The following is a 24,201-nucleotide window of genomic DNA, read 5'->3' as shown; positions in this document are numbered from 1 at the left end:
TCCCTGGTGGTCCAGTGGTTAGGACTCTGTGCTTTTACTGCCAAGGTCCCAGGTTCAATCCCTGGTCGGGGAAATAAGACCCCACAAGCTGTGTGGCAAAAAAAAAAAAAAAAAAAAGGCACTGCAAGCAAGGAAAGCAGCTTTTTAAGGGTGTGGGATCCTCCATGTCCCACTGCACGTTACAACCACCCTTGAAGTAGGAAGGTCCCCAGTTACAGTCTATGTGATTTGTCTGTAGCTATTAGTTAGTGAGGGAGGGCTGGAACCTGAGTCACCTCATTGCCATGCACCCAAGCCAAGACACAGGACTCCTTCCTGGCCATCCCCACAGTGAAGTCTTTGGCCAGAAGACCCTGAGCCCACTACTCTGGCTCTGTTTCCATGTTGCTGCCCTTGGGAGCCAGAGGGATATTCCTAAGACACAGGAAGGACCATACCACCATCACTCTCAGCGCTGTTCTCAAGCTGGGCTATGGAAACCCCTGGGTAACCACGCCCACATTCCAGGGCATCAGTGGTACACCATGGTTAGTGCTTAAAATCGTTTTTTTGGTAGGAAAACCAACATGGATATTCCTGGAGTCAAACGCAAGGCTTGCACAAACATTTAATATAGAGCCATGACTTTAAATTCCTATCACGTTCTGAGTGGCCCACTTTGCCTACCCACCCCCTGCCCCCATGCCTCCATGGTACCCCTGGATTGTTCACCTGGGCTCCAATGACTGAGTTTGAGAAGGTTGTTTGTGCAGGAAAACCCATCTTCCTGGCCCAGCATCCAAGACCATTTGTCTGCTTTTTTCCGCCTTTCCCTCTCACCACTCCCTCCCCCCCTTGCTTACCTACAGCTTCCAGAACAGTCTATTCTGTTTCACACCTCTGTGCCTTTGCCCAGGCTGTTCCCTTTGCCTAGAATACTCTGGCCCCTCTGCCTCCAGTCTTCTAGATGGAGTGTCAACTCAGCTCAAGGCACATTTCTGTCCTCACTGCTTCCTACCCCCAAGTCTGCTCAGAGGAGCCCTCTGCATTATTGGCACTCTCTGGGTCAGGATTTACAGAAGGGCCTCAAATGCAGGAAGCAGGCACCCTAGGTGCCCAGAACCTCTCTAGGAACTTAGCAGGACTACATGGTTTAGATGTGTCAAATGTAGACCCTCAAAAGCCCCACTTACACACTCCTCTCTGGAAAACATCCAGCGCTGTTTTCTGTGTAGTCTACAGGGGGCGGTGTGGGCCCAGGCTGGCCCCAGGATCCCCAGCTGCTGTTTCAACTGGGTCTAGACTCTCCCAGCCAGAAAACCTCTCCCCAGGAGAAGTTAACAGGCTGAATCCCAAGGGAGGAGTTGCAGGCTGGCTCCATCCTCCCTGTCTCAACATCTCTTTGGCATTGTCACCCTCATGCTTCTCCCACTTAGTAAGCCCCAGTCACCCTCACCCCTAACATCCGGATCCAGCTGCTTCCAGACTTCATCCTCCCTCTTTTCCACCAACTCTCAGCAGCACCCTGCACCCCAGTCTGTGCCTGGGGCCCCTCTGCAGCAAAAGATCCTCCTTTAAGAGTTTGGGGCCCTCAGAGCTCATCTCTCCAAAATTCTAACCCCTAACAGCCCCTTCCCTTCCACTGGGCTCCACCTCCTTGCTACCCCAAAGTGATGGCATTGCTGTTACCTTGGTAACAGATACTTTGTGGGTGAGTACGATGAATGGACTAGAGAAAGAAAGCGGTGGCTTCAGGACACTATCAGAGTCAGGGGAGGTGAGAGTAGGCAAACTGGCATAGGGCCTGGGGCGGGGCAGCCGGGGCTGTGACCTCCTCCACCACAGGCTGCTGCCCCAAGTCTCCAGCCTCAAGGGGAAAAGAAACAGAATCGAAGGGAACATCTTCATGGAAAGAGAGGTTTTCTTATTGGAGGAAAGGGGAACATCGCCAAAACCATTATCCCCCTCCCATGGAAACAGGTCTCCTGGACAGCCTCGACTTGGTGGTGGAGGAGGAGGGGCTGCATATACTGGAGCCCATGTTGTTCCCCTCCAGGGAGCCTGGGGCACAGAGAGAGAGAACAGCTCACCCAGGGCGTGTTAGGGACAGTGCCACAGGCAATGGGAGGGTGGCCCTATGCCAGTGTCCCGAGCTCCAAGGGTTGGTGGCAGCAGGGGGTGGAGGGGCCCTCCTCCAGCCCCCGGGGACCTGGCTGTCCCAGATGCCACAGCCAGGAAGTATGTCAGGCACTTGCGTAAGAGCCTTCTATATTTCCATAGAATCGTAATTACCGATGCCTGCCATGGGCCTTAGCTCATTAAAGCGGTATCTGCCTCTGGGGCCCTGGGGTGGGCTGGCAGGGGGACGTAGGGGAGACGGGGCGAGGCCAGGCCTCTCACTGTGCTCTCTGCATTCCCAGCCCCGCTGAGCCTGGGCCCTCTTCCTCTCCCCAGCTGGGAGATGAGAACCCAGACTTGGCCTCGACCATGACGAACTCTCCTACCCTAGGAGCCCTGATTCGGAAGCTGGAGGGAGAGGCCAGCCACTCAGGTGCTCCGCTTGGGTTGTCCTTGGCAACCCAAGGGGGCAGAGGCCACAGCAGGGAGGGGCTTTGAACCGAAGGTGTTTATGGGAGAAAATAGGTCAGTCCTTATGGAAGAGGCAATCCCTCACGCAAGAGGATCTCAGCACCTCAGCGGAGGGGCCCTGGGGTCATTCAGGCCAGCGGTTCTTAACCTTTTGGGGATCTCAGATTATCTGAGAAGCAGATAAAAGCTCTGGACTCTGCCCTAGGAAATGCTTATCCTCCAAAATTTTATACAGCTTCAAGGGGTTCATGGACTCCCTGAAACTCACCTACAAGCCCAAGGTTAAGAATCCTTAAGAAATTTTTTAAATATTTATTTATTTAGGCTGTGCTGGGTCTTAGCGGCCCCCTGGTAATTCTATTATGACTTCCGGTCTGAGATCTCGTCTTAGTTGCCGCAGGTTGGACTCTTAGTTGTGGCAAGCATGTGGGATCTAGTTCCCTGACCAGGGGCTGAACCTGGGTCCCCGGCATTGGGGGTGTGGAGTCTTACCCACTGGACCACCAGGGAAGTCTCTAGAATCCTTAAAATTTTTTTTAAATAAAATAATAATAATAACTATTCATCATGCACTTACTCTGTCCAGATCTTTACATATATTAACTCATTTAATCCTCATAAGAACACCAAGAGATATACAATTATGCCCCCATTTAATCCCACTCCCCATTTCAAAGTAATCTAGTCCAGTTCTGCCAATCTGGAGAGAAGGAAGCCAAAGACCCTCCAGAGATGGATAGCTCTCTGCCCAAGGTCACAGAGCAGGAAAACAGGGCAGACCAGAATGAGGACCAGGTTCTCTTCATGTGCTGGACATCGTGCCACACGCAGATTTGAAGTCATCTGTCCATCCCTCTGTCCCCAGGCTCCGGAGGGCCCAGCGCCCATGCTCATTCACTCCGCTCTCCCAGTAAGAGACCCCCTGGTAGTTCTATTATGACTTCCTGTCTGAGAGCCCTGCTGAGAGTGTGGCTCCCTCTCATCCTCCTGGACCACCTTGCCCCTTGCTCTGCCCACCCCTCCTTTCTGCCCTCCAACTCTAAGATGGACGGTGTTGCTCCAAGAGAAGCAAGCCCGGTTGCTCCCGCCCCATCTCTGAACCACTGCAGTGGGGACTGTCAGCACTGAGACAATGACTCAGATTTGGTTCCTGAAAGACCGCTCTGAACCAGGAAGGCTACGGGCCAGAAAGGACATCCGGAGGTCATGGGATCCAGCCCCCTGCCTCCTCCACATTCGCCCCACCTCACGTTTCTAACACCAAGACCAGATGGGCACCAGGGCCCACTGACTTCCTTGCCTTTCCTTGGTCCCCGGTACCACTGATTCCCCTGGGAATTCTTTTCTATGTCTAGTCAGAGTCTCCCTCTGGGTCAGTTTTCCCATGAAATAACAGGCTGCAAACAACAGAGGAAAGTGAAGGAAGGAGGCGGTTTCTTCTACCTCAGAAAAAAGACTTACGAAGAGACAGATCTCCCAGAAGAAAGGAGAGAAAGAAGAAAATGAACTTTCTGTGTGTGTCTTCCCTGAGCTAAGTGGTGTACTACACTATCTCATTCCGTCTCGGGACAGTGAGGTAGGCACAGTCTCCACTGTGGCGATGAAGAAATCAAGGCTTTAACAGTTTCCTACCCAAGGTCAAGTGAGTTAGTGACTACACAGGTACTGGACTCGAAGGAACCCAGAGCCTCTGCTCTTTGGAGGGAAACAGGGTTACCTCCCCCCAGGAGGCCTCACAAACACAGACAAAGCCCCTCTTTGTTCCAGCCCAAGACAGACAGAGATAGAGGCCTGATGACCCCATCTCAGGGTGCTCCAAGCATTCCTAAGTCTGAGTTGCCTAGGGAGGGGTTGTTGGGCTGACCTGTGCTGGGCAGGAGGGAGGAGAGTGGCCCTCAAAGGGGAACAGCTGGTAATGAATGGGCCTTTGGGGAAACTGGTCTGAGGGCTGAGACCAGGTTCTACTGAAACTCCTTTCAGGACATCTAGCACTCAGAGAGTCTGCAGTGTGTGGATCTGGAGGGGGAGGGGCCTAAGCCCCCACAACCGCAAACCCTCCTGTCTGCCCTTGTCCTAATTCTGCTGGTGGCAAACAAATCTCTATTCCTGGAAGCACTAACCTGAGCAGCTCCAATGATGAGCTCACCCTCAGGAGGAGAGAGATCTCATGAATGGCTATGTGCATGGGTGGGAGGGAGGGGGGACACAGGGTTCAGCCCCTCCTCCAGGGCTGGCATAAAGACAGGACCCTCTTGAGTGCCACCTACCTCTCATCACCCAGAGCAGATGAGAAGGAAGGAGACTTAGACCCAGAAGTCTCTCCACCCACACCCAGGGAAGGATTCTCTCAGCCTCCAACCTACCTCCAGTTTCTTGGATAGGCCCACAGATGAAGCTGGACCTTTTGATCAGGGCCAGAGGGGGCAAGAGGGGAAGCTGGGAAAAGAGCAGGAAAATGTATTAGCTTCAGATCACGTGGACAGAGGACACCTTGGAGGGAAGAACCCTCTTCCCTTTCACCTCTCCCTACCCCCATCTAACTCCATTTGTTGTAGGATCTTTAGGGCGGGTGTGTCTTGGAAAGGTTTGGGAACCTCAAGTGTGGGGACTGAGACCTCTTCTCTGCGGAAGTCCAGACAAGGAGACTGGAAAGCAACATAGCTGTCCTGCTTTCCAGGACAGGGCTGGCCTTTGACTCATGATGTTCAGTTGTCCATTCTCTGCTGAGGAAACCCCTACCTCATAGTCCAAGTCCAAGGATGTGTGTGTTTGGAGAGGGTGTCACCAGGGCAAAGAGACATCCAGTTAATGGGGCCGAAGTGTCCCCATTCTTCACTTTGCTGTCAGGAAGTCCTACCTTCATCTCACTCTCAGCTATCTTTCTCCAGGTCCAATCTATTTCTCTTCCCCTCAACTCTTCCAGACTCTAGTATGATCTCCTGAGACTTCCTTCAACCTTGTCACGCCCCCCATTCCGGGTTTTTCGGGTAAAACTGCTCGCTCCACTTCTTTACCCTCCAAGCCCCTCCCCATCATGTGGCACCCCTCCAGGCTCCGCCCAGCTCGCCCTCCTGGCCACCGCGGCAACCAATAGCTGAGAACCTGATTTGCATAGCGGCGCCTGGGAGCTGCGGAGGGAAGAGGGAGGGACCAGGCGACCTCCTAAATCAAAGTTGGGAGGCGAGGACAGGGCGGAGGGGCCACCGGGTGCTCGGGGGAGGGGGAGGGGGAAGGGGAGGGGGTCGAGGGCGGGCGCAGAGGACACGGGAGCCTGCCGGACCCTGACAGCTCCATTGCTCCCTCCCTCGGCTCATCTCAGAGTCCCCACTTCCCTCCTCCCCTCTCTCCAAGCAGCTTCTTGGTCCTCACTCCTGGGGTCGTCCTGCTCCCGCGGCTCCGTGTAATTACCTCCTCTCAGCCACCAACCCGGGAACTTTCTCCGCCCGCACCCGGGAGCAGGGGTGTGCTTTGCCCGGGCGGGTTTCTCCTGGGGTTCACTGGGGGGCAGTCTCTAGAGAAGGGCTTCAGGGTCCCAGAGAGACGCCTGCCTCCAGCCGAGCTGCCGTCGGGTCTCGGCACCCTCTCTTTCCCTCTTCCCTAACCATGACCGAAATGAGCGAGAAGGAGAATGAACCGGATGACGCGGCCACCCACACCCCCCCGGGGACAGTGTCTGCCCTCCAGGAAAGCAAGGTAACTCGGGAGGCGCGAGGCCTGGACCCCTGCCCGGTGCGCCCCCAGCCCGGGCGCCCTCCTCCAGACGCGGTTGCCACTGTGGCCTCGGGTGCCCTGGGGTCAAGGGAGCGGGGCCCGTGTGGTCCCTAAGGCTCCGCGCGGCGACCCAGGGGCAGCGGGTTCGTGACGAGGGGCCACAAGGAGCCCCCACCGCACAAGCACGACACGCCCTTGCGCGCGTGATCAGCGGGCGCTCCACCGCTACCCTCCTGGGAGGATGTCTGTAACTCGGCTTTGTTGGAGGGAGTCGGCGCAACGAAGGCGGAGGGAGTGCGTAGAGGTGTGTAGCGGGTGTGGGCCGGTGTGCGCGCCCGAGTGAGAGTGCGAGGCGCACGCCTACCGTGTCCGCCAAGTCTCTGTCTGTGTAGCTCAGTGTGTCCCTCTCTCTTTGCCTGTGTCTCTCTGAAAATGTCTCTACAACCTGTTTGTCTTGGTATCTCTCTGTGTGCGTTTCTCTCCGTGTGTTTATCTGAGTCTCTCTAGATGCCTCTCTTTGACCCGCCGCAGTCCTGCATTCCCCACCTCCCAACCGGGTTAGGCTCGGGGGTGCGGTGCGCAGCTTCTGAGTTCGCGCTGGGGGCTGCGGCAGCGCGGGCCATCACGGGCGGGGACCCAGGGACTGTGGTTGCGGCTCCCGAGCAGAAAGACAGGCAGCCCCACCCCCCACCCCGCCAGCGGAACGGGGTGGGGGTGGCGGGTGGTGCGGCGAGCGGGTAGAAGCAGAAAGGGAAGTCATCATAATTAATGAATGTCACAATTAGCCCTAATTATGTATGAGTGTTACTCCTGCGGGAGTCACAATGAATAAATTATTCCCCAATGAAGTCAGGCGGAGCCCAGACTCCTGGCGCTGAAGGGGGTGGGGCGGGGGAGAACACTGCTCACATTCAGCGCGCCCCCCCACAACCCCAAGTTCTAGGTGCTGACCCGCAAGAAGTTCTGCGGGGAGCAACCTGAGCGGGGGACCTGCGGATGGGGAGAGAAGAAGGGGCAGTGCTCTCTCTGCCCCATCCCCAGACTTCAGGCCGAGACTACTCTCCCTTCCACCCTGGTAAATTGTTGCCACCAGGCTTCTGTTACCCAGATGAGGAGGGAGGCAGCCAGGACCAGAAATGGGTGGGGTCTTTGGCTCCCCCTGGTATCGCTAGCTCATCTATTGCTCTTTCCAATGCCCATCTTCCTCCTAATTCTGTCTTGACCTCCACCCCCTGCAAGGATATGAGGTTAATTCAAGGTCAAGGTCATCAAGGGAGTGACCAAGGGAAGATGAGTAGGGCTAGAGTGGATGGTGTCTGGCTGAGGCACCCCAGGCAGGCTCCCCATCCCTAAACCAGAGGGACCCAGTGGGTCTCCATGACCAAGTCTTCAGATTCACACTTGACCTTCTGCTCCCTTCTGAGAACTAGACCTTGGGCTCTCAGGCCACAGACTTAACTATGAGGTGCTGGGGTGGCAGAATATTGCTTAGAATACTTGTGACAGCTTCTTTCAAGCAGAGAGTCCCCATCCTGAGGGACCTGAGCCCCATCCTGAGTTCCAATGCCCCTGACCTTAGTTGCCTTCTAGTCACCCTGGACAGACACATACAAACCTCTTGCTTGCTTCCCAGGGGACTGAGGGCCTCCTAGGTCTTGCCCTGATTCCCACATCATGGCCTGGCCACTCAGCCCCCTCTGTAAGAGCTCTCCGAAAGCAGGCAGGAGTTCTGGCAGTGCTGCCTCAGCAATCTGCAGGCTGAAAGCTCAGCTGTGTGGGGAGGGGGCAGCCAGGGCCTGGCAGGACTGTACCGCCCTCCTCCCAGCCCAAGGACTGTCCCATGCCATCACCTCTGGATCTGAGCCATGGAGATCTGAGGAGCAGGGAAGGGGAGTACACACCTGACCTGGTCCTTCTGTGCCAGGCCAGTTGGAGCCCTGCCCCTCTGCCCCACTCCCCAGTACCTCACTTATGAAGGACTCAGTGATAACAACACAGGCTGGATTGCAGGCCAGGGGGAAGGTACTCAGGAGGGCAGAGGTGGGCAGAGAGAGAATTCAGAACACTTGGCAGCCTCCTTCAATCCCCCCACCTCCACTTGCCCCAAAGAAGCTTCTGTCTTTGGACTGTAGGGGCGGAGGAAAAGGAAGGGCGAGGGTTGGTTGCTGTCCACCCAGCTCAGTTTGAAGTGGCTGGTGCCTATTAGGCAGTGAAGTCAACATTCCAGACTTATTCATCAGTGTTTGGGGCCCCTGGGGATTTCTTGCCAGCCCAAGTCCAGCCTCCTGCTCACCCTAAGGTTGGGTATCACTCTTGCACCCAAGCTACACAGCGACCGTCCCAATGTCAGCCTCGACCTCGCTGTGTCCCCATCCCATCCTACTACATAGGGCCTGCCATCACTCCCTTTGGTGTCATCCTTGGGAAGCCCCTGCCATGCCAGCTCTGTGCTCTGAGTCAGCTTATGTCACATCTGCCACCACCCTCTGCCACCTGCCTGGTGCTCTTTCAGGAGCTGGTGGGAACTGAGGAAAGAAGGGACTGTCCAGGGTGTGGAGAGGTGGGGAGCAGGCAGGTAGGCCGGGCCCTGCCTCCAGGAGGGGATTCAGAATAACAGGCCTGGTGGTCCAGGCTCCAAGCCAGACAAGCTCCTGGTGCTTTGAGAGGCAATGGGATCCAGGTGGGCCAGCTCGCCAGGATGTGTGGCAAATTCTTTTCATGCCAGGGAATGGGTCCTGGGACAGCGGAAGCACTAAAAAGATAGTGGGTGGGGAGGTAGAGAGAGGTCTTCTCTGGAAACTAGGAGTCCCAGGAGTGGAAATACCTGGCCAGGCTGAGCCAAAATGAGGTTTGGGTGGCCAAGCCAGATGTCTCTGGAGTGGGCAGGCATTAAGCCATTTGGCAGAGATGCCCCCATCTGCCCTCCAGCCATAGCTCTTGACATCTGCCAACCACCCCAGGTGGCATTCCTTCCTGCTTCTCCACTCTCCTGGAATCTGGGGCAGAGTCAGGGCTGCCCTGATGCTGGGGAACACTCTGTTCCAGAGGCCTCTGGTACCCTGCAGAGGTGGCTCTTGGCACTGAGGCCAGACGGGGACCGGGAAAGGGCACAGGCTGGAGAGTAGGGAGGCTTGAAATCTCATCCTGTGAGGATTACGTTGGAAATAATGGCCTCAGGAGGGGGTAACGTGATTGATGTCTTCAAATATTTGAAGAACTGATGTGTGTGATGGGAGTAGCTCTTTCTGGAACCAAGGGAGGAACAAGGGCAGATAGGCAGGGGGGCCAGTTTTAGCTCTATATAGGGAAGCACTTTCCAGCGACTGCAACTGCCCAAAGATGGAATGACTGTCCCAAGAGAGGGTGTGCTTGCCGTCACAAGAGGTGACCAACAGAGTCAGACAACAATTCAGAAGGGATGTGGCCAGATCAGTGAGGGGTGGGGACTGTTCTAAGTGCCCAGTCTTTCAAGTCCCTTCTAATCCTACATTTCATGGCAAGCCCATGGCCCAACTAAGGGGCAGATGTGAGGGCCAAGGCAGGGAGCTCCTGGTTACCTGGACTCCACAGCCAAAGCCACTGGTTCAAATCCCGCCTCTGCCACTCAGCAGCTGAGGACTCATGAGTGAGTGACTTCATCTGAAAAGTGGGACAATAATTGTCACCACCTCGCAGGGTGGTGCCAGGGTTAATGAGATGCTGCATGTCAATTCCAGGACTCTGACAATGACAGCCCCTCATTATGTTCATAAGTTTAGGTTTTTGCTTTGGGAACTTGAGCCTGTATTGCTGAGAGAGCATCTAACCCTGACTTGGAGGCGGGGAAACTGAAGCTCAGAGAGAGGAAGTAAAGAAACTTGCCTTCAGGCAGCAGGTTGCGTTTTGCCCCCACCCCCTCCCATCCTCCCAGAGACTTCCTGTGCTCTGTGCCCACAGCCCCTGGGCAGAGCAGTGGGTGGTTCACCCGCCCCTCTGGGCCTGTCAGAGCCCCCAGAGCCATATTTGGCCCATAGAACATATCTGTGTTCTAATTAATTGTCTCTCTGGGCCTCCACCTCTGCCCCCAATGCCCAGGCAGCTGGGGCCTGGGGCCCTGCTTCTCAGAGACACACAAAGAAGCCCACAGTGCTGGCCAGGAAGCTGGATTTGGAAGAAGCTGAGCAGCTCAGCATGGCAGTCACCCCAGGGCTCTGGCCTTTCAGCTGGCATACTGGGGCCCGCCTTTTGCACAAACATTTCCCCCTCTGCTTCCCCCTCTGTCATGTGGCCTGCTGGCCTCCCCTGGGCTAGAGGGGCCACCACCTCCATCCCCTTGGCACGGTTGCCAAGCTGGCATCCATGGCACACAGGCTGTCTGGTGTCCCAGCTGGGAACCCTGGCCAAATCTCCCTGCCTAGAGCCAGACCTCTGCAACCCCCCATTTTTTGGCTGTGTTGGGTCTTTGTTGCTACATGCAGACTTTCTCCGGTTGCGGCAAGTGGGGGCTACTCTTCGTTGTGGTGCACGGGCTTCTCATTACAGTGGCTTCTCTTGTTGCGGAGCACAGGCTCTAGGCATGCGGGCTCAGTAGTTGTGGCACATGGGCTTAGTTGCTCTGCGGTGTGTGGGATCTTCCTGGACCAGGGATCATACCTGTATTCCCAGCATTGGCAGGCAGATTCTTAACTACTGAGCCACCAGGGAAGTCCAGCCCCTCCGCGCCCCCCCCCCCCCCGCCTCCCCCATTTGTTTGTTTTTTTTATCACTGGTAGAAAGGAATGCAAGCAGTAAGGGCTCTCAACAGGTCAGGAGTGGGGAGCGGAGCAAGGATCTGGGTAGAGAGGTCCAGATCTCACTCCAGGCAGAATAAGTGTGTGTTTGGGTGAGCAGTGGAAGTAACTCTGGCCTCACCCCAGAATCCACCCTGCACTCCAGAACTTCATTTAGGATTCCAGCCACTTGTTCATCATTTATTCAACAAACACTGACTGAACACCTACTATGTGCTGAGGCCCATTATGGGGATTTGAAGAAACTTTCCCTGCCCTCCAGGGGCTCACTGCCTCCTGGAGGAGTGAGAGGTAAATGACAGCATCTATCTGATCTGCGGTATCATAGAAGCCCATCCCACTGAATGGAATTCCTGCACAACAGATAGCTTCCCAGAGGAGGAAGAGTCACAGGAAACCCTGAAGGAGAAAGCGGGAAATAATTGGATAAAGCAGACAAGAGGACGAACATGTCAAAAGCTCAGAGGCATAAAACACGGATGAGTTCAAGTCCTCACAATTGGGCTCAGGTGGAAGGCATGCGGTGGAAGAGCAGGTTTGGCCAAGGTGCCGTTTCATGGCTGGAACAGGGGCCTTGGCTGGGTCCTGAGGAGCCATGAAAGGTTTTTTGCAGGGTCAGGGATCCCCTCTCTGGCAGCTGCATGGAGAACAGGTGGGGATGGGCAGGGTGGAGGCAAAGAGCTGTGACATTGAACCAGACAGGGTGCTGGAACCTGAACTAGGGCAGGGCTCTGGGGGTGCTGACGTGTTGCAGTGGATGGGCCGGAGAGATGTTGTGGAGGGAGAATCAGCCCTGAGGATGAGGGTCCAGGGCGACCTCTCCCTCCCTCCCTGTTCAAGAGCTGAGGACCTGGTGTGTTATGTTTGGCCCTGAAAGTATTCCTTTGTTAACTCAAGTAAATGGTATAGCCGTTCAACGAAATTCCTGTGCAGGCATAAAAAAAGAAAGATGAAACGCTCTGTGTGTTGGCATGGAATCATTTCCAAGATTTACTGTTAAATGAAAACAGCAAGGCATAGGAGAAATAGTATACTACCATTTCTGCAAAGAAAAAAGGAAATAAGGCCTCTTGAATTTGTTTATATTCAATTTCACATAAAAGTCTAGATTTCTTAACTGCCTTTTTTTTTTTTTTGGCTGCAATGGAAGCGCAGAGTCGTAACCAGTGAACCACCAGGGAGTCCCTCTTAACTGACTATAAATCTCAAAGTTCATGAAATAGATTAATATTTTTTATTAAAATTACTTTTATTAAAAAAAGTCTAGATGTCTTTATTTTTATTTATTTTTTAAAAGTTTTATTTATTTATTTATTGGCTGCATTGGGTCTTCGTTGCTCCATGGGCTTTCTCTAATTGTGGTGAGTGGGGGCTTCTCTTGTTGTGGAGCATGGGCTCTGGGCGCGTGGACCTCAGTAGTTGTGGCACACAGGCTTAGTTGCTCCGCAGCACATGGGATCTTCCCAGACCAGGGATCAAACCCATGTCTCCTTCATTGGCAGGCAGATTCCTAACCACTATGCCACCAGGGAATCCCTAGATGTCCTTTTAAAAATTGGGGAACCTGGCGATGCTGGGCTGCCCATACGGACTAGCCTCAACTGGCTAGAGGAGACCAGCAGCTACTCGCTGGCTGTCCAATTTGCCACAGTCCCCACCACTCCTAATTAGATGCCTGTCCAGCCAGAACTCCTTTGCTCAAGGTGGTTCCCTGCTTGGCTCTTGTGGGCACCTGGGATGGTGACATACCTTCTGGAACTTGGCAGCCTCTCTCAGTACTTGGTCTCACCTCTGGCTCTCAGCCTTCAGGCTGCTGCTGGCCAAGGAGAGATCCTGGGGCGCCAGCCCCCTCCAGGCTCACAGCCCCTCTTCCTCTCTCAGCTCCAGCGGTTCAAGCGCTCACTTTCCCTCAAGACCATCCTCCGAAGTAAGAGCATGGAGAACTTCTTGTTTCGCTCAGGCTCTGAGCTCAAGTGCCCCACTGAGGTGCTGCTGACGCCCCCGACCCCACTGCCCCCTCCCTCTCCACCGCTGGCATCTGCTGACAGGGGCCTGCCCACCCCCGCCCCATCCCCCTGCCCAATCCCACGACCCCTGGCATCACTCAAACCAGTGAGGCTGCACAGCTTCCAGGAACACGTCTTCAAGCGAGCTAGCCCCTGTGAGCTGTGCCACCAGCTCATTGTGGGTAGGTGCCTGTGGGTCGTAGCCCCAACAGAAGGGGCTGGGGTGGGTGTGGGGTGTGGGCCCAAGGAACAGACTGCCTGATGTTGGGCTCCTGCCATTCAGGGTCCCCAATCCTAACTGCTCCCCTCCCCCGGGCAGACACATTAGTACCCCTGTGGGAGGGTGGGAGCCCAGCGTTGCTGTGTTTTACTAAAAACTCAGGCTTCAGAGCCAGCTCCACCCCGACTGTGGGGGTTGGGCTTAGGGCCCAGGCTGACATGAGGATGCTCCCTCACACCCTAACCTGCCTCCTTCGCTCCTTCCCTTGGATGTAGCCTCTCTTGACCACTCCCTCTTGCCGAACCCACATTCTTCCCAGGAAACTCCAAGCAGGGTTTGCGGTGTAAGACATGCAAAGTCAGCGTCCACCTCTGGTGCTCTGAGGAGATCTCCCACCAGCAATGCCCAGGCAAGACGGTGAGTGGAGACCACACAGAGGTGGCTGGCTGATGCTCCCAGGCCTGGCATGTGGGGGAATGAGTGCCCTGCAGGGCTGGTTCCTCATGTGGGAAGTTGCTCGGGCTTGGGGAAGGCCAAGCTCTTAAGGGGCCGTGACCTCCCCGTGCCCTCTCTCTGCCCTCTCTTGCCACAGTCCTCCTCCTTCCGCCGCAACTTCAGCTCCCCGCTCCTGGTTCATGAGCCGCCACCAGCCTTTGCCATGAGCAAGGAGTCCCCACCCACTGGTGAGTGTCCACTGCTGCCCCTGATCCCACAGTGGTGTGATGAGAGACCCACGCACTCCACAGATGGGCACCTGAGTCACATTGGCACTGCCTGTTCTTGGCACTGCTACCACTCCCTTTTTTTTTTAGATTTCTTCTTCTTCTTCTTCTCCTCCTTCTCCTTCTTGCTCGTTTGTTTTGTTTTGTTTTGTTTTTTCCCACTTTCCTTCTTTGGATGCTCCTATCCTGAGTGTAGAGTTTATTCATTCATCCATCCTCCAACAAACACTTAACTGAGCATCTCTTAAGTGCCAGGTGCTGTGCTAGACACGAGAACACAACCCTGCAGAAGGTGGAGTTCATGGTCTAGTAAGGGAGCTAGACATGAAATAGACAATCATACACGTCATCACTTATGCCTGAAACAGAAGGATAGGGAATAAAAAGAGGATAAAGCAGGCTCTGCCCTCACCCACAGAGACAAAGAAGGCATCCGGGAGACTTGAAGGGTAGGGAATTAGTGCAAGGATCTGGCGAAGACCAGTGTGGGCAGAAGGTAGGCCAGAGGCAGGAAGGGAGAGAGAGTTAAAGAAAGGATGACAAGGCTGGGGCCCTGGGAGTAAGAGTGAGAGGGTGAGATGGGATGCTGGGTGCAGGGCCTTGGGGTCCAATTTAGGAGTGTGCTTTGTACTTTATTCTCTCTCTCTTCTTTTTTTAGTTTATTTTATTGAAATATAGTTGATTTACAATGGTGTGTTAATTTCTGCTGTACAGCAAAGTGATTCAGCTATACATATATACACATTCTTTTTCACATTCTTTCCTATTAAGTTTTATCCCAGGATATTGAATGTAGTTCCCTGGGCTCTACAGTAGGGCCTTGCTGTTTATCCATTCTCTATATAAATAGATTGCATCTGCTAATCCCAAACTCCCAATCCATCCCTCCCCCACCCCTTCTCCCCCTTGGTAACCACAAGTCTTTGGACTTTATTCTAAGGTCAATTTTTGTGTTTTTACAAGAGTATTCTGGCTACTGTGTGGATTGGAGGGGCTGGAGTGGAAGCAGGGAGACCAGTTGGGAGGCTCTGATGGTTGCCAGGGAAGAGTTTGGTAGCTTGGATCAGGCTGGTAGCAGTGGAGATGGAGAGAAGTGAGCAGATTCTAGACATGTTTGGGAGGTAGAATGAGGTGTTGGAGTGAAAATGGGCTGTGTGGAGGCAAGGGAGCCAGGATGCTCCCAATTTGTGCCTGGGCCCCGTGGGAGGACACGGAGCTCTCACTGCCATGAGGGAGACCTGAGAGGGGCAGGTGAGGGGAGATGCAGGGTTCAGCTTCGGGCAGGCTGAGCAGGGCAGCTGGGGCTGAGATGCAGGGCTTCAGGGCAGAGCAAGGCTGGCAGCTGGGCACCCGGCCTTGACAGCGACTCCTCGGCAGGGGCCAGCAGGAAGGTGGACCCTGTCTATGAGACCCTGCGCTATGGCACCTCGTTGGCCCTGATGAACCGCTCCAGCTTTAGCAGCACCTCTGAGTCCCCCACGCGGAGCCTGGTAAGGGGCGCACCAAAGGGGAGCCTCAGGGTCAGGGGTCCCAGAAGGTGGGGGAGACCAGGGGCCGAGACTTTCCCTCCCTGTGTCCCCAGAGCGAGCGGGATGAGCTGACCGAGGATGGGGAAGGCAGCATCCGCAGCTCAGAAGAGGGCCCTGGCGACAGTGGTGAGTGGGGTTGGGGACCAGGGGCAGGAATGGAGCACAGTGCGTGCCGCTGCCTGCTGCCTCACACCCTGGCCCCACCCTGGCATCTCCAGTATTCACAGCCCCGGCCGAGAGTGAAGGGTCAGGACCAGAGGAGAAGAGCCCTGGACAGCAGGTGAGGCTGGGCTGGCACCGAGCCCCGGCAAGCCAGGCGGGAAGGGGATGTCCTTCTCCTTGTCACTGATCCCTAGGTGGGTGAGAGAATGCTGAGTGGGAGTACCACTGCTCCATCGTTTATCCTCAGTCTACAGGGATGGGCAATGCCGGGGTGAGTAGGCACAGGAAGCAGGGGTGTTACCACTCCCGCAACTGACCCAGTGCCTACGGACCCCACTCCTACTCCCTCAAGGGTGGGCAGTTCTAGGGTGCAGCAGGCAGAGGAGAATCCCCCTTCTGCATCCCTGGCCCAGTCCCTTCAGCGCTGTGTGAGCACAGCAGGTAGGAGAGTCTGACCTCTCCCTGTCACTGACCCAGGAGCACTGTGTTCCGTCTCCTAGCCCCCAGGGTAGGCAACGTCAGGGCAAGGGGAGCGCGGGTGGAGTGAGAAAGGTGTCTCTCTCCCATCAACGGCCCAGAACTTTCCCACAGGTCCCCAGGCCCCCCCTACGGAAGGATGTGGGACCCATGTACTCCTACGTCGCGCTCTACAAGTTTCTGCCCCAGGAGAACAACGACCTGGCTTTGCAGTAAGTCCTCCAGCGGCCCAGCCCCCGCAGGCAGCTGCGTGGCTCCCACCTCAGGGCTCCGTGCTCCCAGTCCTGGGAATGTGAGTGTGATGAGGACCTTCAGGAACCGTCTCCTGGTACGCTGGAGGCTACTGAGCCCAAAGAGGAGACAGAGGTGCCAGAGTCCAAGAGGGACTGGTGCTGATGTCACGTCTCTGGCCCTGCCCGGCCCCTGTCCTGCGGAGTGTCTGCTGTACCTGTGGTCACTCGGGATCCTCCGAGGGCATCGAGGCCCCTCCCCAGCTGAGGGGGTCAGGCAGGGGACCTGGGGGCCGAGGACTCTTGGGATGCAGAGCAGGCAGACCTCTCCTGCCCCGTGTGCTACCCTTGCTGTCCTGTCCCAGGCCTGGAGACCGGATCACGCTGGTGGATGACTCTAACGAGGACTGGTGGAAGGTGAGCTGGCAGGGTGGGGAGCGGAGGCTGGGGAGGGGTAGGTACCTCACTTGGCCCCACTCTCAGAGGGCGCTGCCCCAAAGACCTCCCCTCCTTCCTCCACCGGCCCTAGCCAGGCCGAGACCCACCCTCAGGTCTTGCTCTGACTTTGCCCCTCCCCGCCCCGGCCTTGTCCCTCTGCCCACCTCGTGCCCTTCCCAGCCCAGAAGCCACCCCAGTAGGGGCTCAGATAAAGAGAACGCAAGATCTGGAGGATGGCGGCGTTGGCTCTGAGTGGGCATTAGGTCTAGAGAAAGCAGCAGGGGTCAGGGTGGCATGGGCGCTCACCGCCGGCCTCATCTCCAGGGCAAGATTGGCGACCGGGTTGGCTTCTTCCCAGCCAATTTTGTGCAGCGGGTGAGGCCAGGCGAGAACATTTGGCGCTGCTGCCAACCCTTCTCCGGGAACAAGGAACAAGGCTACATGAGCCTCAAGGAGAACCAGGTGAGGGCCCAGGCCCTGCATGGCTGGAGAGCTGGGCTTAGGAGGGAGGCGGCGAGGGCGCGCGCCCTGGAGGAGGATGCTTGCAGCCTGGCAGCAGGAGGGAAAGCAGGCCAGAAGCAGTGGGACTGGGAGGTTCCCTGGTGGCCTAATGGTTAGGATTCTGGGCTTTCACTACCATGGCCTGGGTTCGATTGCTGGTCGGGGAACTCAGATTCAAAAAAAAAAAAAAAAAAAAGGCAGCAGTGGGACTGCAGGTTCCTCTTGTCCTCTCCTCTGGGAATTGGGGCTGGTGGCCAACACAGGTAGGGGGCTCGAGTTATGTTAGAGACAGTACAGGGAGGAGGAGGAGCACTGGATTAGGAGTCTAGAGCCTTGGGTTTGAATGCTGGCTCCGCCTTCGGGCTATTGTGAACCGTGGGCAAGTCCTTTTCCCCTGTTACCTCCTCTGTGAAATGAGAATTTGTCAGGGGCGTTAGATCAGCGGATCTCAAAGGCCAGGCCCGAAGTGCTGCTCGGTGTCTGCTGACTGCCTGGTCTTGCTGCTGCACACTGCACCCTCATGGGATCTGCTCCCATCACCCCGGCTCCAACCACATCTGATACGGGTCCCGTCATCCGCTGGGATGGGCCCCCTGGGAGCCGTCCGCAGGACTCGGGGCCAGGGATGCAGGCAGGGCCAGGCCTCAGCTTCATGTCTCTCCCGCTCAGATCTGTGTGGGCATGAGCAGGAGCAAGGATGCTGACGGCTTCATTCGCGTCAGCAGTGGCAGGAAGCGGGGCCTGGTGCCAGCTGATGCCCTGACCGAGATCTGAGAGGAGCCAAGAGAACCCAGAAGCCACCCCTGCCTGTGCCCGGCCCTCGCTTCTGGCCCCAGGAAGGGAGCAGGCATCTGCCCACTCCCTCCCTCTGCCCCTCTCCTAGGGGCCATGCACCATGACTTGGGAGCCTTCTGCACTGAGGAAGGTGTTCCTTCTTGGGTCCTGGGGTGCCCTGAGGAGGTTGCTGCTCTGAGACTTGGGGGTGGGGAGGAGGAGAAAGTGGGAGGGAATGTGAAGACTGCAGGTGGGTTTCCCCAGTGCCCAGACGCCCCCAGTCCAGTTGCCATGCTGAGTCCAGCCCTGAAAGGAAGTTCCTGGGAAACTTCCCTGCTGCCTCTTCCAGAGAGCGTTCTCCTGCCCACAGCACCTTTGCTGGCCTGACAGCTCCTCTCTCCTCACAGAGCCTCTGCTTGGGTCTTTGTGCCTGTGACCCTGCAGCTGCCCCTTCTGAAGTGGGGCCTTGGGAAGGTGCCTTCCTGAGTCCCTCAGCCCCAGCTCTAGGTGGGGAGGGAATTCAGGGCTGCGGGAGGATGCTGGTCACTCCATCAATTCTCAGGAAAGCTCTGTGTTTATCTCTCCCATTACTTGAAACCTGGGTAGACAGAGAAGAGGCGCGCTGAGGCCTGGGGAGGGTGTGGTAAATCAGAAACTGTCCCCTCAAGTAAGACAGTCGCCCAGAACAGCCTCACTCTTCCCTGTTCACTGGGAAAGGACACCCAAGAGCGGCCTGCACACAGAAAACCAACTGAGAACAAAAGACTAGCCCACGCCTTGTCAAAACAACCCCCATTTCACTGTCGGGACTCCAAAAGCTCAGTTCCTGTCCCAGGCCTCACCAGGCCTGCCCCAGGAACCCCACCCTCAGGTCTGATCCCGCAATGGCCCTCCTTCAACCCCTCTCTCCAGGCTCTGCAGGGTTAGGGCTGCCGTTGCAGGGATCCCTTTTCTGGCCACACCTGTTCTCTTGTCCCAGACACAGAGCCCTGGGAGGAAGAGGGAGTGGGAGACAGACAAAGAATTCTGTTTGAGCACCAGGAAGGGAAGAGGGCAGGCATGCTGAGGGTGGGGTGAGGGTACCAAAAGAGGACCCCTCCCTTGCAGGTTGCTCTTCTCTGGTGCCAACCGCCCTCTCCCCCACAAGCTCAGAGCCTCCTCTTGTGCCCTTGTGCCAGCCAACGCCACCCCCCATCCTGGGCACACCCTCCCATGCAGTGGGAGGGACACACCCTCCTACCCACTAGCCCCTGCCCCACTCCTCCCTCGCAGAGGGGGGGACTCAAGCCACACTGCCCTGTTTGCTGCCATGAGGCCCCCCCCAGCAACATCCCCCGGGGCGGGCCCACTGCCCACTGTACATGAGGCTGCATGATGGGTCTGCTGGGGCACTGCTGAGCCCCCAGACCCTTAATTAAATGTTTGTTGTCCCAACCTGTCTGCTCTGTGTATCTATCTGCTTGGGCTAGAGGAAGGGAAGAGGGATGGGGTGGGGTGGGGGGGTTTGCAGTGGAAGTACTAAAATGGGACAGCCTGAAGGTCAGAGAACGTGTTCGTCTCCGAGAGGAGGGGTGTGGGGGCCGGGCTGGACCTGACAATGAGGGTCCCCAAGCCTCCTCACTCCCTTCTACCCAAGCAGCCTGAGGCAGGCGGGATCTGAGGAAGTGGGGGAGGAGGTTTGGGGGACGCTGAAGACAGAGAGGGTGGGGCTGCGGTCACTTTCTCCTTCGATGCGCACCACACCTGCGTCACGCAGGGGGCGGGCACACACCTCCGCGTCCGGACCGTCCCTGCCCAGCCAGAGATGCCCTCGGAGACCAGCCATACCCAGGGTCTGAGGGGCTCAATACCCACCCGAGATCAGTCTCGCCCCCGCAGCCCCCTAAGCCCGAGGCAGATCCGTTGGTGGCGAGGATAGTCGCGGATGATGGGGCCCAGAGATGACTCAATCACGCCCGTCATCGGGAGCCTGGCGCAAGGGGGCCGCGGAGGCGCCCCTCCCGCATGGGTGCCCGCCGCCCACCTGCTCCGGCAGAGCTGCCTCTTTCCCCTCCTCATGCCCCGCCGCGTCATCGCCAAGGCGATCACGTCCCGTGCTATTTATAGGCAGAGGGAGCTAGAGGCAGGCTGCGGGGGTGCCAGGGCAACGCCGCTGCCAGAATGCAGAAGGGGTGGGGGCCTGCTCCTCCGGGTAGGCACCCATCCGGTTCTGCCTTCCAGACCCCCACCCCCAAACCAAAAGTAGGACAGGTGGGACCAGACCCTGGGGACCCTACCACTCTTCCTTTGGGCCGCTTCATCCAAGGTTGACTCTAGAGCTTGGGGGTGGTGCGGAGGAGGCGGGGAGGAGAATGAGGATGATCCCCCCTTCCCAGGGCCCCAGATTGTGGGACTGGATAAAGGGGTCACAAACCCAGTCCAAAGGCTTAAAAAGAGGGGAACTCACACAAATAGGCACCTACTGTGCCTGGGAAACTATACAGGGAACTTAATTTTATTTTATCCTCTAAGGACCCAGTGAGGAAAGTGGTGGTGTTCCCTTTGCACAGATGATGAAACTGAGGCACAGAGATATTAGGTGGCTTGCTCACAGATTATCCAGCCCAACCTTGCCCCTTCTATACATGAAGCAACTGAGGCCCAGAGGAGACTAGTAACTTGCCCAAGGTCACCCAGTAAATTAATGGTCAAGCTGGACTCAGAAATTCTCTCTTGCTTTCCTGTTCAGCTGTTCCCCCACTCGACCCTGGGTCACTCAGTGCCTTAAACCAGCAAGATGGAAACTGAGACACTTTGAGATGCTGGGCGGGGGGGCTCCAGGGATCAAGACTCCACCCCACCGGAGACAGTCAGAGCCTTTCAGCCAAACCTTCTGCACACCCACTTGTGTCTGCACCAGCCGGCAGCTGGCCTGGACCCCCGCCTCCTCCCCAGCTCATTTGCTGCACTGCTGAGCACAGCAGCTTTTTTGGGCGGTTGAAACACTGACAGCATGCTCACAGCCTGGGGCTGGGTACAGCTGGTGCCCCCACTGTAGCCTCTGCCCTCCTCTATGCCAACTCCGGGGGTGGCAGGACCAGCAACACCATTGGCTCGGGGCGGAGGATGCCCAGCAACCTGCTGGTGGTGCCCACCCACCATTTGGCTCTGTTGTCTGACCCACACATGCCCTGCATCCCCCCACCTCAGCTTGAGCTTAACCTGGCATGTACCCTGTGGGGATTGAGGCTATCTAGGTTTAGGGGAGATGCAAAAAGAGGGGGGGTCTGGGGGCAAGAGATAAGAGGCCTAAAAGGGCAGGGAAATGGGTATCAGACGTGGTGGTGGGGGGGAGACACGGAGGGACTCCGCTATGCAACCCCACCCATCTTGCTAGCACCACTCCCTTTGGCCCCTTCAGCTTTCTTTTTACCCCTCCCCCTTTCTTAACACCCCCTCCCCAATGCTTAGGACCTGCTGAAGAGTGCAGGGGAGGCAGTGCGTACCTCCAGCCTCAACCCTCCCTGGGCTTTGGGGAGCCAGTCTAGGTGGTCCGTCTCAGCCTCAGAGAGAGCACCAAGGACTCTGTGCCCCTTCTCGAGCTCGTGGCCCTGCAGCAGCAGCTGTGCTCCGTACCCCTCGGCTGCAGCCCCCTGTCACTCCCTCCCACGTCTGGGCTGGAGGAATCAAAGGTGGGTGCTAGTGTTCAAGCCACACTGGGGTTCTGGGGAGTCATTGGCCCCTCCGGGCCTCAGTTTCCTTCTCCAGAAATAGAGCTGGACTTGCTCATGGAGTCTCTACCTGGGGGCCATGAGCCTCTTTAAAGGGTAAAATTATATGATGGGACCAGTTGCAAGCCCTTGAGAGAATGGACATGTCTTTTCATCAGAATTTCACAAGGCTCCAGGACCTGGAAGAGACCCAGCAGTTACTTTAGGGGATCTGCCTGCGTAGGGGACCCTCTCAGGCACTGACCTGGGGCAGGTTCAGAGGCCCGTAGTGGAAAGAGGTAACCTTAGGCCTGGGGTGAGACAGAAGTGACTACACGCAAGACTCCCCAAGTGATAGGCTCCTACAACCCAACACTTCCTTCACACTCCGACCTCCCTCCAAACCATTCCCCCCAAAATGAGGCAGTTTCCTACACCTTCAGTGACCTGTGAGAGAACAGCACCACCTCCTGGTCCACGGTGGAAACCGTTTTCTGTGCTGGCGGCTCAGGAGCCCCAGTAAAAGGTCCTTACTCTTCTTTTCATCAACCCTCTACCGCCTGGAGGAGGTGGAGGTGGGCAGCCTTCAGTGCCCTTCCTCCCCTGGTCCAGGCCTGGGAAGAAGGTGTCTCATAACTCCAAGTAGCTTGGCCAAGGCCCTTCTCCTTCCAGGCCACAGCTTCCCCGCTTGGAATGACAGGCTTAGAGCCTAAGGATACATGATGCACAGGCTGCTGTGGTGGCAACAGGGAAACCTCAAATCAGTGTCCTCTCACCCCAGGCTCTGATGCACTTGGGTGGTGGTGGGTATCGTCTGGGCTTCCCTGCCTTGGGCTACCCACCTCTCCACCTGTCCAGACTGGACGAGGACACTACAGGCAGAGCTAGGGACAGGTCTGCTGCCCCACGGATCACTTATTATAAAAAAATTATATGTATATATACACGTATATATATATTTAATGCAGGACGCTTTTGAAGTTTTTATTAAATTTGTTACAATACTGCTTCCGTTTTATGTTTTGGTTGGCTGAGAGGCACATGGGATCTTAGCTCCCCCGACCAGGGATCGAACCCACACCCCCTGCTTCATTGGCCTTCACATCACTCCCCGCAAAAAAACAAGTTCCTCAGGAGCCGGGTGGAGGGCAGAGGTAACCAGGAGGACATGCCAGTCATAGCTGTGCCCAACATTCCCCCCCCCAGACTTCTCACCTGGGCTACCTTAGCTGATACTCCTTTATTCAACCGGCTGACCTCTTCTATCTGGACACCTGTCTCTCAAACTGCCACCCACTCAAAATATTCAACTCAGCTCTTCCAGGCATTCTCCCCACCGCAACTGGTTCCTTCTGATCGCCAAAGGCATCTGCTGCCCAGTCCTCCAAAGCTTGAGACCTGGGGACCAAGGCAGCCTTCTTCCTGAGTCCTCCGTAATCAGTCTACAAAGTCCTATTTTACTTTGTCTTGAAACCGTTTTCCCCACCCCCAATGATGCAACAATTAGTTCAGGCTGAACAGCTGAATTCAACACGTGGCTTCAGCTCTTTTCTGCAAAATGGAGCTTAAAACCCTACTTTACAATGTTGTGAAGATCAAGAATCAATACAAGTCAATGTCAAGTCCCTCAGTACTTGGCTCATAGAGCAGACTCTACTGAAAAATTCATTGGTTATTACTACCAGTTATGAGGAAAAATAAAACCCACTTCCTGTTTGTAAAGAGTTAACTCAAAATGGCTGTGACATGTATTTATGTGATGTGCCTCCATTTCAATTTCTGCCAAGAGAGGCTTTTTTCCTTTGGGCTATTTTTTGATGGTTATAAACCAAAAAACAAAACAGAAAACAATACTAAGGGCAGGAAAATGTTTAGAAATAGAAATTGGGATGCTCAAGAGGAGAACTTCAGTTCTATCTCAAGATTGTCTAAAGACAGCTTAGGTAGCACTCAGCAGTTCAAGCCCAAATCATATCTTCTGGACTGGTGGTGATTCAAACTCCCACTGTCCTGGAGTTCTGAAGTGGGGACCACAACCTTGAACCTCAGTGCAGTTCAGGACTGCAAGCATACTATTTTCTGTTGTCTTTAAATAATATGACAACTCATGTCACAACTGAATACTGGTTCCCAGCCACCATTTAAGACCATGTCTGTGCCATGTCTGCTGTAAAAGGCAGTTCTGAAGCAGTCTCTGAGGCCCAGGTAGAAGCCATTCCTCCCCTCCCTTCAAAGTAGGCCCCACAACCCACAGATGGAGGGGTATGAGCCTGACCAGAGACCAGGAGCCAAGGAGGCAACGAATGAAGCAGCAATCCAGGGAAGGGTCTGTATCCCAGTCCTCAGTTCTGGCCCCGTCAACAGTGAAGACCCACCAAGCAGCCAGAAACTCTGGAAGCAGAGAG

The 24,201-nt window shown here is 55.9% G+C and overlaps 1 protein-coding gene and 1 non-coding gene across 2 annotated transcripts; both read left to right on the top strand.

Moving 5' to 3' along the window:
• TRNAK-UUU (transfer RNA lysine (anticodon UUU)) lies at positions 1-73 on the top strand. Its single transcript has one exon. It is a non-coding gene; the product is annotated as a tRNA-Lys (tRNA).
• A 5,855-nt stretch (positions 74-5,928) lies between these two features.
• Positions 5,929-19,347, top strand: STAC2 (SH3 and cysteine rich domain 2). Its single transcript, XM_057715889.1, has 11 exons — positions 5,929-6,261; positions 12,930-13,236; positions 13,594-13,691; positions 13,867-13,957; positions 15,374-15,486; positions 15,579-15,651; positions 15,744-15,805; positions 16,279-16,376; positions 16,760-16,811; positions 17,157-17,294; positions 18,003-19,347. Exons 1-11 carry the CDS (start codon positions 6,172-6,174, stop codon positions 18,105-18,107), a joined length of 1,227 nt encoding a protein of 408 aa, XP_057571872.1. The 5' UTR covers positions 5,929-6,171; the 3' UTR covers positions 18,108-19,347.
• The last annotated feature ends 4,854 nt before the right edge of the window (positions 19,348-24,201 follow it).

This window comes from Hippopotamus amphibius, chromosome 17, assembly GCF_030028045.1.
Source record: "Hippopotamus amphibius kiboko isolate mHipAmp2 chromosome 17, mHipAmp2.hap2, whole genome shotgun sequence".
Classification (NCBI taxonomy): domain Eukaryota; kingdom Metazoa; phylum Chordata; class Mammalia; order Artiodactyla; family Hippopotamidae; genus Hippopotamus; species Hippopotamus amphibius.
This window is presented reverse-complemented; position numbering and strand designations above follow the sequence as displayed.

What these genes read in the sequence shown, in the direction of transcription:
- STAC2 (XM_057715889.1), top strand. Translation starts at nt 6,172, where the DNA reads ATGACCGAAATGAGCGAGAAGGAGAATGAACCGGATGACGCGGCCACC. An exon ending in AGAAGAGCCCTGGACAGCAG is followed by an intron (nt 15,806 to 16,278) that starts GTGAGGCTGGGC and finishes ACTTTCCCACAG; the next exon opens with GTCCCCAGGCCCCCCCTACG. An exon ending in AACAACGACCTGGCTTTGCA is followed by an intron (nt 16,377 to 16,759) that starts GTAAGTCCTCCA and finishes GTCCTGTCCCAG; the next exon opens with GCCTGGAGACCGGATCACGC.